Source organism: Diorhabda sublineata, chromosome 8 (genome assembly GCF_026230105.1).
Source record: "Diorhabda sublineata isolate icDioSubl1.1 chromosome 8, icDioSubl1.1, whole genome shotgun sequence".
NCBI classification, from domain to species: domain Eukaryota; kingdom Metazoa; phylum Arthropoda; class Insecta; order Coleoptera; family Chrysomelidae; genus Diorhabda; species Diorhabda sublineata.
Window position 1 is genome coordinate 21897923 of NC_079481.1, and position 12608 is coordinate 21910530.

Sequence of the window (12608 nt, forward strand, 5' to 3'; positions counted from 1 at the left end):
ATAAGATGGAGCTCCACAGCATTTTCCACGGATTTAGAAATTATTTAAACGAGGATTTTCCCAATATGGGGATTGGAAGATGTGGAACGTAGAATGGTCATCTAGATCCCCCGATTTGACTCCTTTAGATAATAGCTCATGCGTTATTTAGAATCTAAAGTATATTCTAACAGAGCAGACAATATTGCTGAATTGAAAAATATTGAGAAATTGACAAAATAATCTCTGAGAGATCATACAAAATGTTGTTCGAGAATTCTAAATTCGCCTCAGTCATTGTCAGGAATTTATTTTAATTTTAAAGTACATTGAAAAATATATTTTAAATTTTATGCGACATTAAAGTAAAGTTTTGTGATAGAGACATTATCCAAATCTTGGAAATTAATTTTTTCAGTTAGGATTGCACCAAATTTAAATTTAAAACCTAACCAAATTATATTGCTGGATAGAGGACTGAAATACCTCCCCAATAAGGTACCACACGACCCCTTTTCTTGGTTAAAGTTTTCTAGGGGGTGCTTATAACCCAGAAGGGGGGGATGATATTTCATACAGTAAATTGTCAATTTAAGAGTAAAAATCGACCTGTTCAAGGTCTTTTTCACATAGTACATAATAACGCTAAATTTATTCCATATATATGTATATAGATATATAATATTAGTTTCAATTTTTTCATAAATATATTTTTGATTTCAGGTGCACGGCATAGATGGACTACGAGTGATTGACGCTAGCATAATGCCCAAAGTAACGTCAGGCAACACAAACGCTCCTTGTATAATGATAGCTGAGAAAGGATCCGATGCAATAAAATCGAAATGGTTGACACCAGAAGCTGGATACTTCTATTCCAATATACCAAATCAAAGGAATTATAGGAATGATAGAAATTGGAAGTCGTGGTAGAAGTTTTTTTTGTAAATATCTACATAAATATGTAATTTATATTAGAATTAAGTTCAATCTATGAATTGAATAGATATAAATATATTGAAATGTCAGTTTAGTATTTTGTATATAACTCCAAATAAATAAATATGTATTTAGTTCTTTCTTTAAACACTATAAAAAAATATAAACATGCTTTTTTCTATCATATAGTGTCAAAAACTTGATACAAGTACTCATTTGAGTGCTATGAATCCATAACCGATACCAAAATAAATATTTTTTATCAAATGCAGGAAATTCTACATGGTTGATGGAAAGATAACATGTCGAGTTCACAAAAATATGCAAAATTATGAAGTTCTCATTTTTACAATAATAATTAATTTCGGAGGAATTCAGTCACTCTTTATTTTAGAAATACTAAAATTTTTATACTGTGAAATTTTAGGATTAAATCCGATCATCTCCAAGTTAAAAATGGATATCCCTAAACTGAACAACAGGAGACAAATTTGTAGTCTACGTTGTTATTGAATAATTTTTTATGAAGAAACATTTTGAACAAAAAAGAATTTTAAGCAATGAGAAAGGGTTATAATTAACAGTGAAGAAAATACAAGTTTAAATTCTCCAGAATAATGATGTTTTTCAAATTAACCTATCAATATTTAGGATTCTCTCCCTTGGCAGCTTTCAATCATTTTTTCATGGATCAAATAAGTTTCTTTCCGATATTGTTCGATTCTATCACATTCCGCAGAGAGCGCCGTTTTGAGATTCAATTTCGTGCCTGGTGGAGGATTTCTAGTATTTCTCAAGTTTATCTCATAAACCTTCGATAGGATATACATCCGGCTTCGCACTGGTCAATATCCACATCCTGTAAGTAATACCACACGAAACCCTGCAGTGTTTGGCGGGCATTGTCCTACATCAGGATGGAATTTTCGCCGATGAAACTGGTGTATGGAAAGACGTGATTCCCCAAAATTTCTACTATTTATCGGGTCGTCGTAAATCCCCCGCTCCATCGCCAGCTTGAATAGAAGCCCAAGTCGGTTTTGTTATTAGAATAATACAACAGAAAAAAATCCAGAAAATTGGAGAATTTGCATTTCCATTGCCTAGGAAATCATATCTTAATCGTAACAATCTTCAAAGACCAAATGTTAGCAAATGATCTTCGATCTCTGAAAGTAATTAAAACATTCGTCAATTAAAACATTCGTCAGACAGTGTAATTATGAGTGTGGGTGTGGTAATACTAGTAAATAGTTTGTTCACAATGAATATCTCCAGCGGTGACAGAAAGTTCAATTCTGATATAAACTTAAATATATCCGATGTTGTTATATCGTATGATCTAGCTGCCTATTCTACTGTTTACATATATTTTATTCCAAAAATTATCCAAATCTAAATTGCCAGAAGAATATTTAGGTACATGAAGCTTAACTATACCTAACTTTGTTGTATAAACAGGTATATGAGAAATTTGATTTCAAATACGGAATTTTACCTGACTATTAACAATAGTTTTTATGCCAAATTAAAAAACAGACCTTAAGAAATACTATACCAGCTTAAAACAGAGCTCTACATTACTTTTAAAAATAGATATACACAATATTAGGTAAATAAACAATTTTAAGTACAATTTTAAGTTTTTGTCCCAGTGCAACAATTTTAATGAATTAGTGATACATTCCAAGTCTTGTTTATTAAACAAATTATTGTCAAGGTCATCACCCAAAAGTTACTCGCCCTGGTTTCTTTCGGATTAAAATTGAATAAAATCGAAAATTTCTCTGTTCACAGAGTCTCTCTATTTATCTGGCTAGTAACTGATTCGTAAGTTTCAAAGTTTTGACTTATAATACTACAATCAAAGCAAAACTTGTTATGTGCTTACATTTTGAACTGATGTTGACGCATTACCAGCAAACCGACACTATACTGAAATAAATAATTTGGAAATAGTATAGCAAATAGTAATAGGATCGTACTTCAATAATGAATTTATTTTGTTTTTCTGTTCTCCTTACGCGGTAGACAGAATGAACGCGAACATGACGCTGGTTTGCTTGTAAACATTAACTTAAAAGTGCATGTATGTAAAGATGACATAGATTTTTGAGCGGTCATGGATGACTTTGAATTATTTATAATGTATTATATTTATTGTATGAAATGTGTGGAGAAATATATAAACAAAGCGTCATTTTACTCGAAGTTTGTGGGTGTGACCCCTGAATTTGATTAGAAATATCTACAGTTACTTTACTACAACCTATTTTAAAATGAACTAAATAGATCCAGACGATTTTTTTAAACATAGAAGAATGGATCGGGGTGTATATGATCAACTTTTGAACTTATTGAGCAGAGACTCAACAAAAAATTCAATAAGAACCTGATTGTCGATAAGATCAGGAGGTTTTGAGAAAATTATTCCCTATATTCTGTCAAATTTTAGTTTTCTTGTATCCAGCCAACTGTTGACTCATAAGCACGTATAAATTCTATCAGCCTCCCACTCAGGGAAGTCATTTTTCAAGGTATCTGCAACTACAAACTACACTAGAAAAGTGAAGTCATGTTTTTGACGTTCAGCGCGTAAAAAGTAGGAAGTTGGTTAACTTCGACGTCAAGAGCGTGTACAAACAAGCGTGACCTTTGTATGCATTTTCACAGTAACTGTGCACTGGAGTAGGAGAAGTTCAGGACGATTTTCAGCGCCATCTCTGTGACTGGCTCATCTAGAAGCTTACTTTTTGGTGACTTATTTTTAAATGTTTGTCAATCTGGATTCTGAAATTAAGTTGCAATCATGTATCGAGAGACAACCAAGATTATTGATTGAACAACGTCCATCGTGTGTGATATTGTTTATTTATTAACTATTTGCATTTTTGTGCATTTAAAGTTATTATTTGTTGCGAATTTTGCTTTTGTGTTTACTTACTCAATATGAGTAAACGAGTAAAGGCCTGCTGTGTACCAGGATGCACGAATAAGCAAGCGATAAGGTGAGAGTAATATTTACTATTTATCAACATAAAAATATATATTGAAATCAAGTTCATATCTATACGAGAATAACTCTTTTCTTCCTAACTTCATTGATTTGTATTTAGGAAATCATTTTGCTGAATGGTTAAATATGTTGAATGATTTTATCCTTATTTCACTTTTTATAGACATTCCATTCCTACGAATGAAGACGTTTGCAGAATTTGGTTACAAAGAATAAATTACCCCAAGTTAATCCTTGCAGATATAGTATTATCATCACATAGAATATGTGATATTCCAATGGCAATGGCAGGTTAAAAAAAGTTTCACTGCCAATCTACATTTACCTGGTAAGTACTTATATTTACTGTGACAATAAACCTCTTATGAATCCTAGTGAAAAGTTATGCAGAGGAAAAGAATTGCTATTTCTGTTTGTAGGTTACGAAAAAGGTGAAAATGATATTTTTTGGGTACAGGAGCAACCATTTTCATTTTCAACTCCAAAAAAGCTGAAAAATCTACCTGTTAATTCTTCTAGTCATGTAATCAAGATGCTAAATTGTTTGAATCATTGTACATTTTGGGTATAGGCATGACTCAACCATTTATGGCAGTTATATGCAACTAGTTATTTAAAAACAAAGAGAAATGGATTGATGTGTTTAACATCTGGGAAACAGGCTTCATGTTTTTATTTCGTATTAATAACCAAAAGGACTATTCAGTAATATTCAATAATAATTTAGGTGAAAGATAAATGTTGTTGTATATTTTCTTTAATGTAGTTTATCCAATTGTTTATTTTTGCTTACTGGGGGAACAAAAAAAAATGTTTTACGTGCGCCTTCAGCAAAATTCTGTGATATTTTTAAAAGTTTTTCTGATAAAATTCTCGGAAGATTTCCCCAGTTAATCAATTCGTTAGGCATAAAGAAACAAATATTTCGTTTGGAAGATTTGACAGATATTTCCTCAATATTTTGTTCAGATCATCAGGATTATGTAAATATGTTTGTAAATATTAGTTTTAACATATACATCTTTCATTACATAGGTATTATTAATAAAATTTTGAAGGGCAAAGATCAACAATATAAAGACTACGATGCTGTCATAATTATGGCATATGTTAAATATGGGGAAAGCTGCAAGAAAGACAATGTTAATCATTAATTATCCATTGTTATGAAATCAATTTTTTATATACCATGCACAAACAGAAACATGTTTTAAACACGCCAACATCTCACTATTGACGGTCCTAAGCCTGCTAAAGTGTGAAGGAAAATTTTTGTTTGTGGATATAGTTATAAAATGTCAAAAACAAAATAAAAATTATAATAATCATCCTGTGTTTCAATATTACATCTACCCATATCTTATATAAATCATTTAATTGTGTAATTTAGATGGTCGGCCCGGTTGTCACATAAATTGTAATGAAACCAAAGTATTTTACAAAATACTTCATTTAAACAGCATTTTAATTTCAGGTATTCATATTTTCTTGTAAACAACAATATTTTAATTTGAAATGTTAGCAAAATGAAAGTATTTTGCATAATACTTTTGTTTCATTCACAATTTGATGCGACAACTAGCTTCGAGTCATTCACAATTACTCGAGTTATTTTCAAATTTCCCGCGAAATTAGCATGGATATGAACCTTAGGTCAAATCTTTGATTATAGAAATCTTTCTTTCTTGGTACGGAGCCAGTCGGAGAGATGTCGCTATGATCGAGCTTTTTCGTCAAATTTTTATACAGAGTGGCATATCTATCGTGTATATAATATTTGCAGTAACTTAACAAGTTAAATTATCTTTGACTTTTATGAACGTCTAGAGCGCGTAGTGCTCGCGCTCATTCTGTTTACCGCTTTATATAACATATTACATAGAATTTAATTACCGAATAAAATATAAAAATACCTACAAAAAAAATTGAATTAACGAATTTTACGTAACAAAATCTAAACAGAAATTATAAGATACTGGGGCATCATTACTTTGGAAAAATCTCTCTAAAGATAATTTTAATGATATACTGGAATGTTTCTGAGGAAGATTTAGACATTTCTTGCATGTTTTGAAGCGTTTCAATCATATGTGCCATGTACATCCTCAAGGAAAGTATACACTCCAATGGAGAGGCCTGCTGACTGCAAAATCGGTATAATATTTGTGTCAGTGTTGAAAATTGTCTTTTATATTCCTGTAACCCAATGAACCCGTTCGTTAGCCAAATAACTGACGATAGGAAACAATACTGCCGGAGCTGTACCCGCACTTATCTACAAGGATAAATATTCTCAAAAAAGATATTTAGTGCGTCGAGCCACTTTTTTACCTTCAAGAAGCGACACCACTCCATAAAAAACTCCTACAAAATATACACAATCAACCTTGTAGAAGAAAAAGTTATTCTAAGTCAGGGCCTTTGCAAAAATAAACCTTATTCCATACGAAATTAATCCAAATTTACAAATAAAAACAACCCAACGAAACTCTCACTTTCTCACTCTCTTCAATAAAGGTCTGAAAGAGAACAATATACATCATGAAATTTTTTAAGTATATGAAAAGATTATTATAAGCGATAGAATGGGGCTAGATAAATTTGGAAATACAATTTGGTTATTACATAAGATTTGATGGAAAAATGTAAGAGAACAGACACTTGCATGTCTCACGTCTTTACTTGAACAGTTTTCATAAGTTTTATACATATTATGTCTTTATGTTGAAATCATTGGTATGTACGCGCTTTGGGCAGCTCTTCACTTTTTTCGGCATGACGAAGAATGGGTTCGAACCAACACACTATGGAATGATCACACTCGACAGAAAAATCAAATTTTAGTAAATCTATTGTCAGCCCGAAAAATTCGCATCTTTATTCTGATACTGGAAGGAAATAATGACAATGAATTCTGTATTTCGAGAGAGAGAGAGAAGCCCATTCACATACGGTTAATTGAAATGTAAATTTGATCAGTGTTTTGTTGGAAACAAGTTGATCATCCTCTTTACAATCTCCATCTAGGATCCAATGATTATTGCATGCTGAAGGAATGTGCATTAATCACCACGGAAACGGCTTCTGTTTTGAAGTGGTTGTCAAGATGGGCGACAGAAGTCTTTGAGGCGGAATTCAGAAGTTGACTTCTAAATATTTGTGGAAAGTGAATTAGAACTAAATCCCATTCCAGAAGAGTATAATTTACTGATGAATATTAAATTTATAAGTATTGTAAAATCTTCTATGCACTTAACTGTACCTCTCGTTTGGAGTTACCTACCAAATTAGATTAAGTTGCTACAAGCACGTTCCACATATTTATTAGAACGAACTATATATTATCCGAAAAGTAACTACTGACTGAATGTTCTTATATATTCAATATACTCAAAATATTATTTTTATACTTCTAAATATTCCTTTTATAATTTTCGATTTCTATTCTTTATCTTAATATGATAGGGCCACCGACAATTTGCGTATTTAAATCAGTAGATCACCTACATCATGAATATCAAAATAAGAATAAAATCAAAATTGCAATTTGAATTAACAAGAAAGATTCATTTTTCATTAGTTTTTACAGCTCAAATACGTAGCAGTTATCAATTAAATTATTAGTGGTTGGATTAGAATTTACAAAATGGAACTATAAAATTTTATTTAAATTATTCAGGTCTTTTGTTTTATAGCTTTTTCGTTCTTATGAATGTGAACCACTTCTAAAAATTCACTTTTTCGTTTATTAGATTCCGTTCCAAGAATTTTTAAATCTTCATCATGGAATGTATGTTTTTTTCATATTGTGCGTTCGTGAATACAGCTTTATTTTTTTATCGTATTGATGATCTCTTAGTCTATTTTCTAAATACTGAGATATCTGCCCTATGTAGACAACATCACAATTAGTACAAAATACTTGATAAATAATATTACTTCTTTGTTTTTTGCTATTTCAGATTTTAAATAAATGGAATATTTGGATAATGTATTATGTCCATCATAACGTATACTAATATCATATTTATTGAAATAATGCGATAATTGTCGAGAAAGCCCTTGTACATACGGTAAGGAGAAATGTTTTATATTCTGATGTTTCGTTTTCGTTTTGTTTTTTAATTGATAGTAATATATGTTTATCCTTTTCTTGAATCTGTTATTTATCATTTTTTCTGGATAATTATTTAATTATTTTCTTTTACTGCAGTTTTTGCGTTTTGAATAGTTAAGCATCCAAATTCAGGATCTGATAGCTGGATAGATATATCAGCCAAACTTATTATCACTGATCTTTTTTTGTGAAAGAGGATGACACAGATTGAATTTCAAATATCTTGAGAACTAAGTTGGTTTCGTTTACTATTTTGTTCTTATGTTATTGTTAATTTTATATAATGTGACATCAACAAAATTGATTTTATTATTTTGTTGGATTTTGATTGTGACTTGAAGTTTTTTATAATAATCAATTTATATTCCATTTTCATATTTGAATTATGTTGTTGTAAGTTCTGTAACTTTTTTAAATTCGTTTTAGGGTATTTCTGTATATTCTCCAATTTATAATCATCAACATATCAAATGGTCTAAGCAATAAGAAATTAGAGAGAACACTATCTGAAATTCCAATGACATGAAGGAGTGTTAACGATTGCTTTTTACCTTGAATAAATTTCTTGGTTGGATAATTCAGAATTAATTCATTTCCTATTGATTGATACATTTATAAGATAAGTTTTGTTTCGTTTAACAATACATTTCCATCCAAATTATTTCAAATATAGGACATAGTTAATAGATTTAGTTCAATATTCTAATATCATGAAGTTTTATTAGGAATTTGATAACTTTCTCCAAAATTTTCCATTATCAGAACATTACATTATGTTTGTAATACTAACAGAGTTCAAGGATATTTGTGTATTAGTCATTGCTCAAGTAAAACCGCATGTATTGACATTAACAGCATGACTTCACTATGGAATCTAATTTCCAATACATTTTTATATACGATACCAAGAACATACTATTTTTATATAACAAAAATGAGCAGCATTAATTTTATTTTTAACTGAAAGCCAAATTTAAATATAATTTCATAGCGCATAGAAAACATAATATTCATAATTTTTCAGACTAGCATTATTTTTAAAAAACCTCCAATTGATTGTATAATTATTTGTGGTTAGGAAATGTGCCTTGGAGATATTACATAACAGCCGGAAGACTATGACATCCATCTTAGTGGTACCACATATTTACGTCTATTCGTGCTGATTGTATTCTATATTTAAACGAAAGGTACGAAATTGATCACGTTATTATTATTGTTGAACTAAGAACAAAAACTGGCAATGGTAACCGTCGATTTTTCCAATAAGCTAGTTTATATTTTTTAGTGTTGAGATACAAGAAGTGACATATATGAATAAGTGAATTCGTCACTCAATGTTATAAAAATAATATGATATTTGTATCTGAACAGTTTCTGCGCATGCCAATGATCCTGCTAATAAGAAACTCAACAAAAATTAACCGATACCGCACTGTTCAGCTAAGCGAATTCAAGAAAATTATATCAATTTGAATACTCTGGTTGAATAAAATCATAAAAATTGCATGGGTCAATGAATTGTCTACTTACTGTGTAGAATTTAGAAGAAAATATAGCTTTTTAGTTTACTTAAAGTAGTACAAAACCTTTATGAAGTTCTATGTAATTTTAGTAGTTTTATGTAGTTCAAAGTTGACGCTTAACAGTACTTTTTTACAATAGTTAAACGAAAATTGGGTATTAATACAATTACAAAAAGTGCACAAAACCCAAATAACATACCAAAAATATCGGATGTTATAATGAGAGATTATCGAAAAAGTCCATGTAACACAAGTAGCAAATTATGCAGCGTAAGCAATATTGTGGCTGGACAGAAAGATTTCATAACTGCATATTAGAATAGACCAGATAAGCCGACTATTTTTATATTAGTTAGCTTAAAAATATTGTTCAAGATAATGGAAAATTCTGTGAAAATTTAAGCACTTAATAATGGTATTAACAGGTGCCTATTTGGAAATTCCTAAGTCCCAGTCAAAAGTCAATCTACAAATTGTTAGGAGCGATATTCATTTCTGTGTTGGACCATCTACAGAAAAAGTTTCTTATGACTCTAGTCGTTTCAAAGTTATTTAAGGTTGATACATAACCTCAAAAAGTATATTGATAATTTTATCTTTATTTACTCAACTTCAAACTTATAATTTGAAAATATCTTATTTTATGAAGTACACAACACGTTTTCTAATATAACATGGAAGCATTTGATTAATCATTGATTTATTTTTGAATAATCAAGATTTCTTTATTCCCGAATCGAAGTATAAAAAAGAAAGTATTAAATCGATATTTATTACAGGAAAAAGATAATTAAAATTAACTCCATTTTCGGATTTTCAATGGAAATTTACTTATCGATTTAAGCCCCATCTGTTGAGAATAAATTCATGGAAATAAAGCTTGCAGACTCAATTTTTTCAGATACTAACTAAGAAAGAAATTATAATATTAAAAAATTCTTGAAGATGTATCATATGAACCAGATCTAGGAACCAATGAATGAAAGATCTGATATTGAATAATTTAGCAAAATATATAACTTTTCATTACACTACAAAAACGTCCATTCTGCCAATGAATAGTAATTATGGTTGATGAGTTATTGAGCGGTAGATAGTAAGAGCTCTGCTGCTTCCCAACTCATTAAACAATTTTCAGACTTTACAACAAATTTTCCAGAGGTGGCACAGCTTGGTGGCGGGTGCTAGCTATCCCCAACTGGTGATAACTTAAGGTGAGAGATTAAGTTCATTTGGTTTTATTTTTGTTTTTGATCATATAATCACAATAACAACCAATTCCAAATCATATGGACATCATTAGAACCGGTTGCTGAATTTTGCACACTTGTTTGCTTCAATTACAATAATAATGCTGGGATGGGTTTATAGCCCAAGAATAATGGACGTGAAAGGTTCCGAAAACAGCTGACTTTTGACACATTTCGTCATCCCCTTTTCTCAATTTTAAAAAAGTGACATTTGGTAGCTGTCGTTAATAAAATATGAAAAACAATATAGTAATTTTTTAAGCTTTTTGTTTGAGTTCAATGGGCGTTTCAATTTGAAAACGAAGGTAAAAACAATTTTTTCATCAAAAATAAGTTTGTAATAAACCGACAGGAACTAGTAAAATTAGTTTTTATGAAATTCCTCAAAAGGACAAAATTTTCATGCCAAACCAAATTTGCTATAAAGATAATATATTTCACAAGAAAACTAAAATTATGTGTATTCCTGTAAAAATTCGCATTATTAGTTTTTTCTAATTATCTTAATATACATGTAAGTTTTAATAATCTACAAAATTATTATTTAATGAACAAGTTTCTTTTGGTATTTATTACAGCCCTGAAAATGGATGCAAAGTTGTTAAAAGGCTAGTAAAAAAAATTTCACAAAATTGAAAAAAATTTTCCATGACTGCTTCCCTCATGATTGAAAAATTGTTTTTTGTATAGTAGGCATTGTTTTTCGTGATTTTACATATATATATATATATATATATATATATATATATATGTATATACATATTTGTCAAGTGTCAGTGTCAATATCATATTTTGTTAAAGACTTAAAGAAAAGTCGAAACGTCAAAATTTATGTTTCTTTTAAAAATTATTGAAAAAAAACTAATTTTAAAACAGAAGAGACTTAAAATTAAGAACGTATATATATATATATATATATATATATATATATATATATATATATATATATATATACATATATTTAAACATCGGGAAAAAAATAAACACCAAAGTGGACTAACTTTGATATATTCCGAGCTGAATACTTATATATTCATATGAGACTGAAAATATGGTCAATACAATATAAAAATATGTGTGAAAGTATAACAATAATGAAAATTAATTACATCAATTAGTTAAAAGTTGCAGTATGACAAATTTTGTTATATCTCCTAAAAACATCAGATTCGACAAGTTCAGAATTCGTTATTCAAATTGACGCTTGATAGAAATATTAGATTGATAGACAGATTTTGCCCAGCCTAATGTAAACACTTGGATCTACCACCATGATTCTGAACTAGAACAAGAGGCTGAGAAAGTGATGGATACCCAATAGTTTGGCTCCAGAGCGAGTTAAGTTCCAGAAAGCGAGTTTTTACTGATGCCAAAGTGACTTTACATTCAAGTTACCTCCACCTGGTAAAAAATGAACACGATGTATTATTGCAACTTTTGGATAGCCCAGTTGTAAAGAAACCACTCAATTCGTTTGGGTGGCTGCCTTAGATTTTAGCTGATATTAGATCTTAAAAAATTGAGAATGGAAAATAATTGCCATCGAACTACTACTAACTGTCGAAAAAATGTTTTTCGACTTTCCATATTTTTTCCCACGGATTAAATCCATAAATTAAAACATCACTGGTGAAGAGTGTTGGAGTTGGAGTGGAAACTTTGCCCATTTATCTAAATATAGACTTGAGTTGATAAGTTGAATAATTGAAAAATAATCGTTACATTTACAGTACTTCAAACATAGGCTTCATTTTATACAAATGAATCGAGTAATATTATTA

General features: G+C 29.9%; 1 protein-coding gene across 1 annotated transcript in view; it reads left to right on the plus strand.

Moving 5' to 3' along the window:
• Positions 1-1052, plus strand: part of LOC130447344 (glucose dehydrogenase [FAD, quinone]) — a 96135-nt gene extending 95083 nt beyond the window's left edge. Inside the window, exon 10 of the mRNA XM_056784113.1 lies at positions 703-1052. Coding sequence (XP_056640091.1) covers positions 703-912 — 210 coding nt within the window. The 3' untranslated portion in view covers positions 913-1052. The remainder of the gene's footprint in view (positions 1-702) is intronic.
• The last annotated feature ends 11556 nt before the right edge of the window (positions 1053-12608 follow it).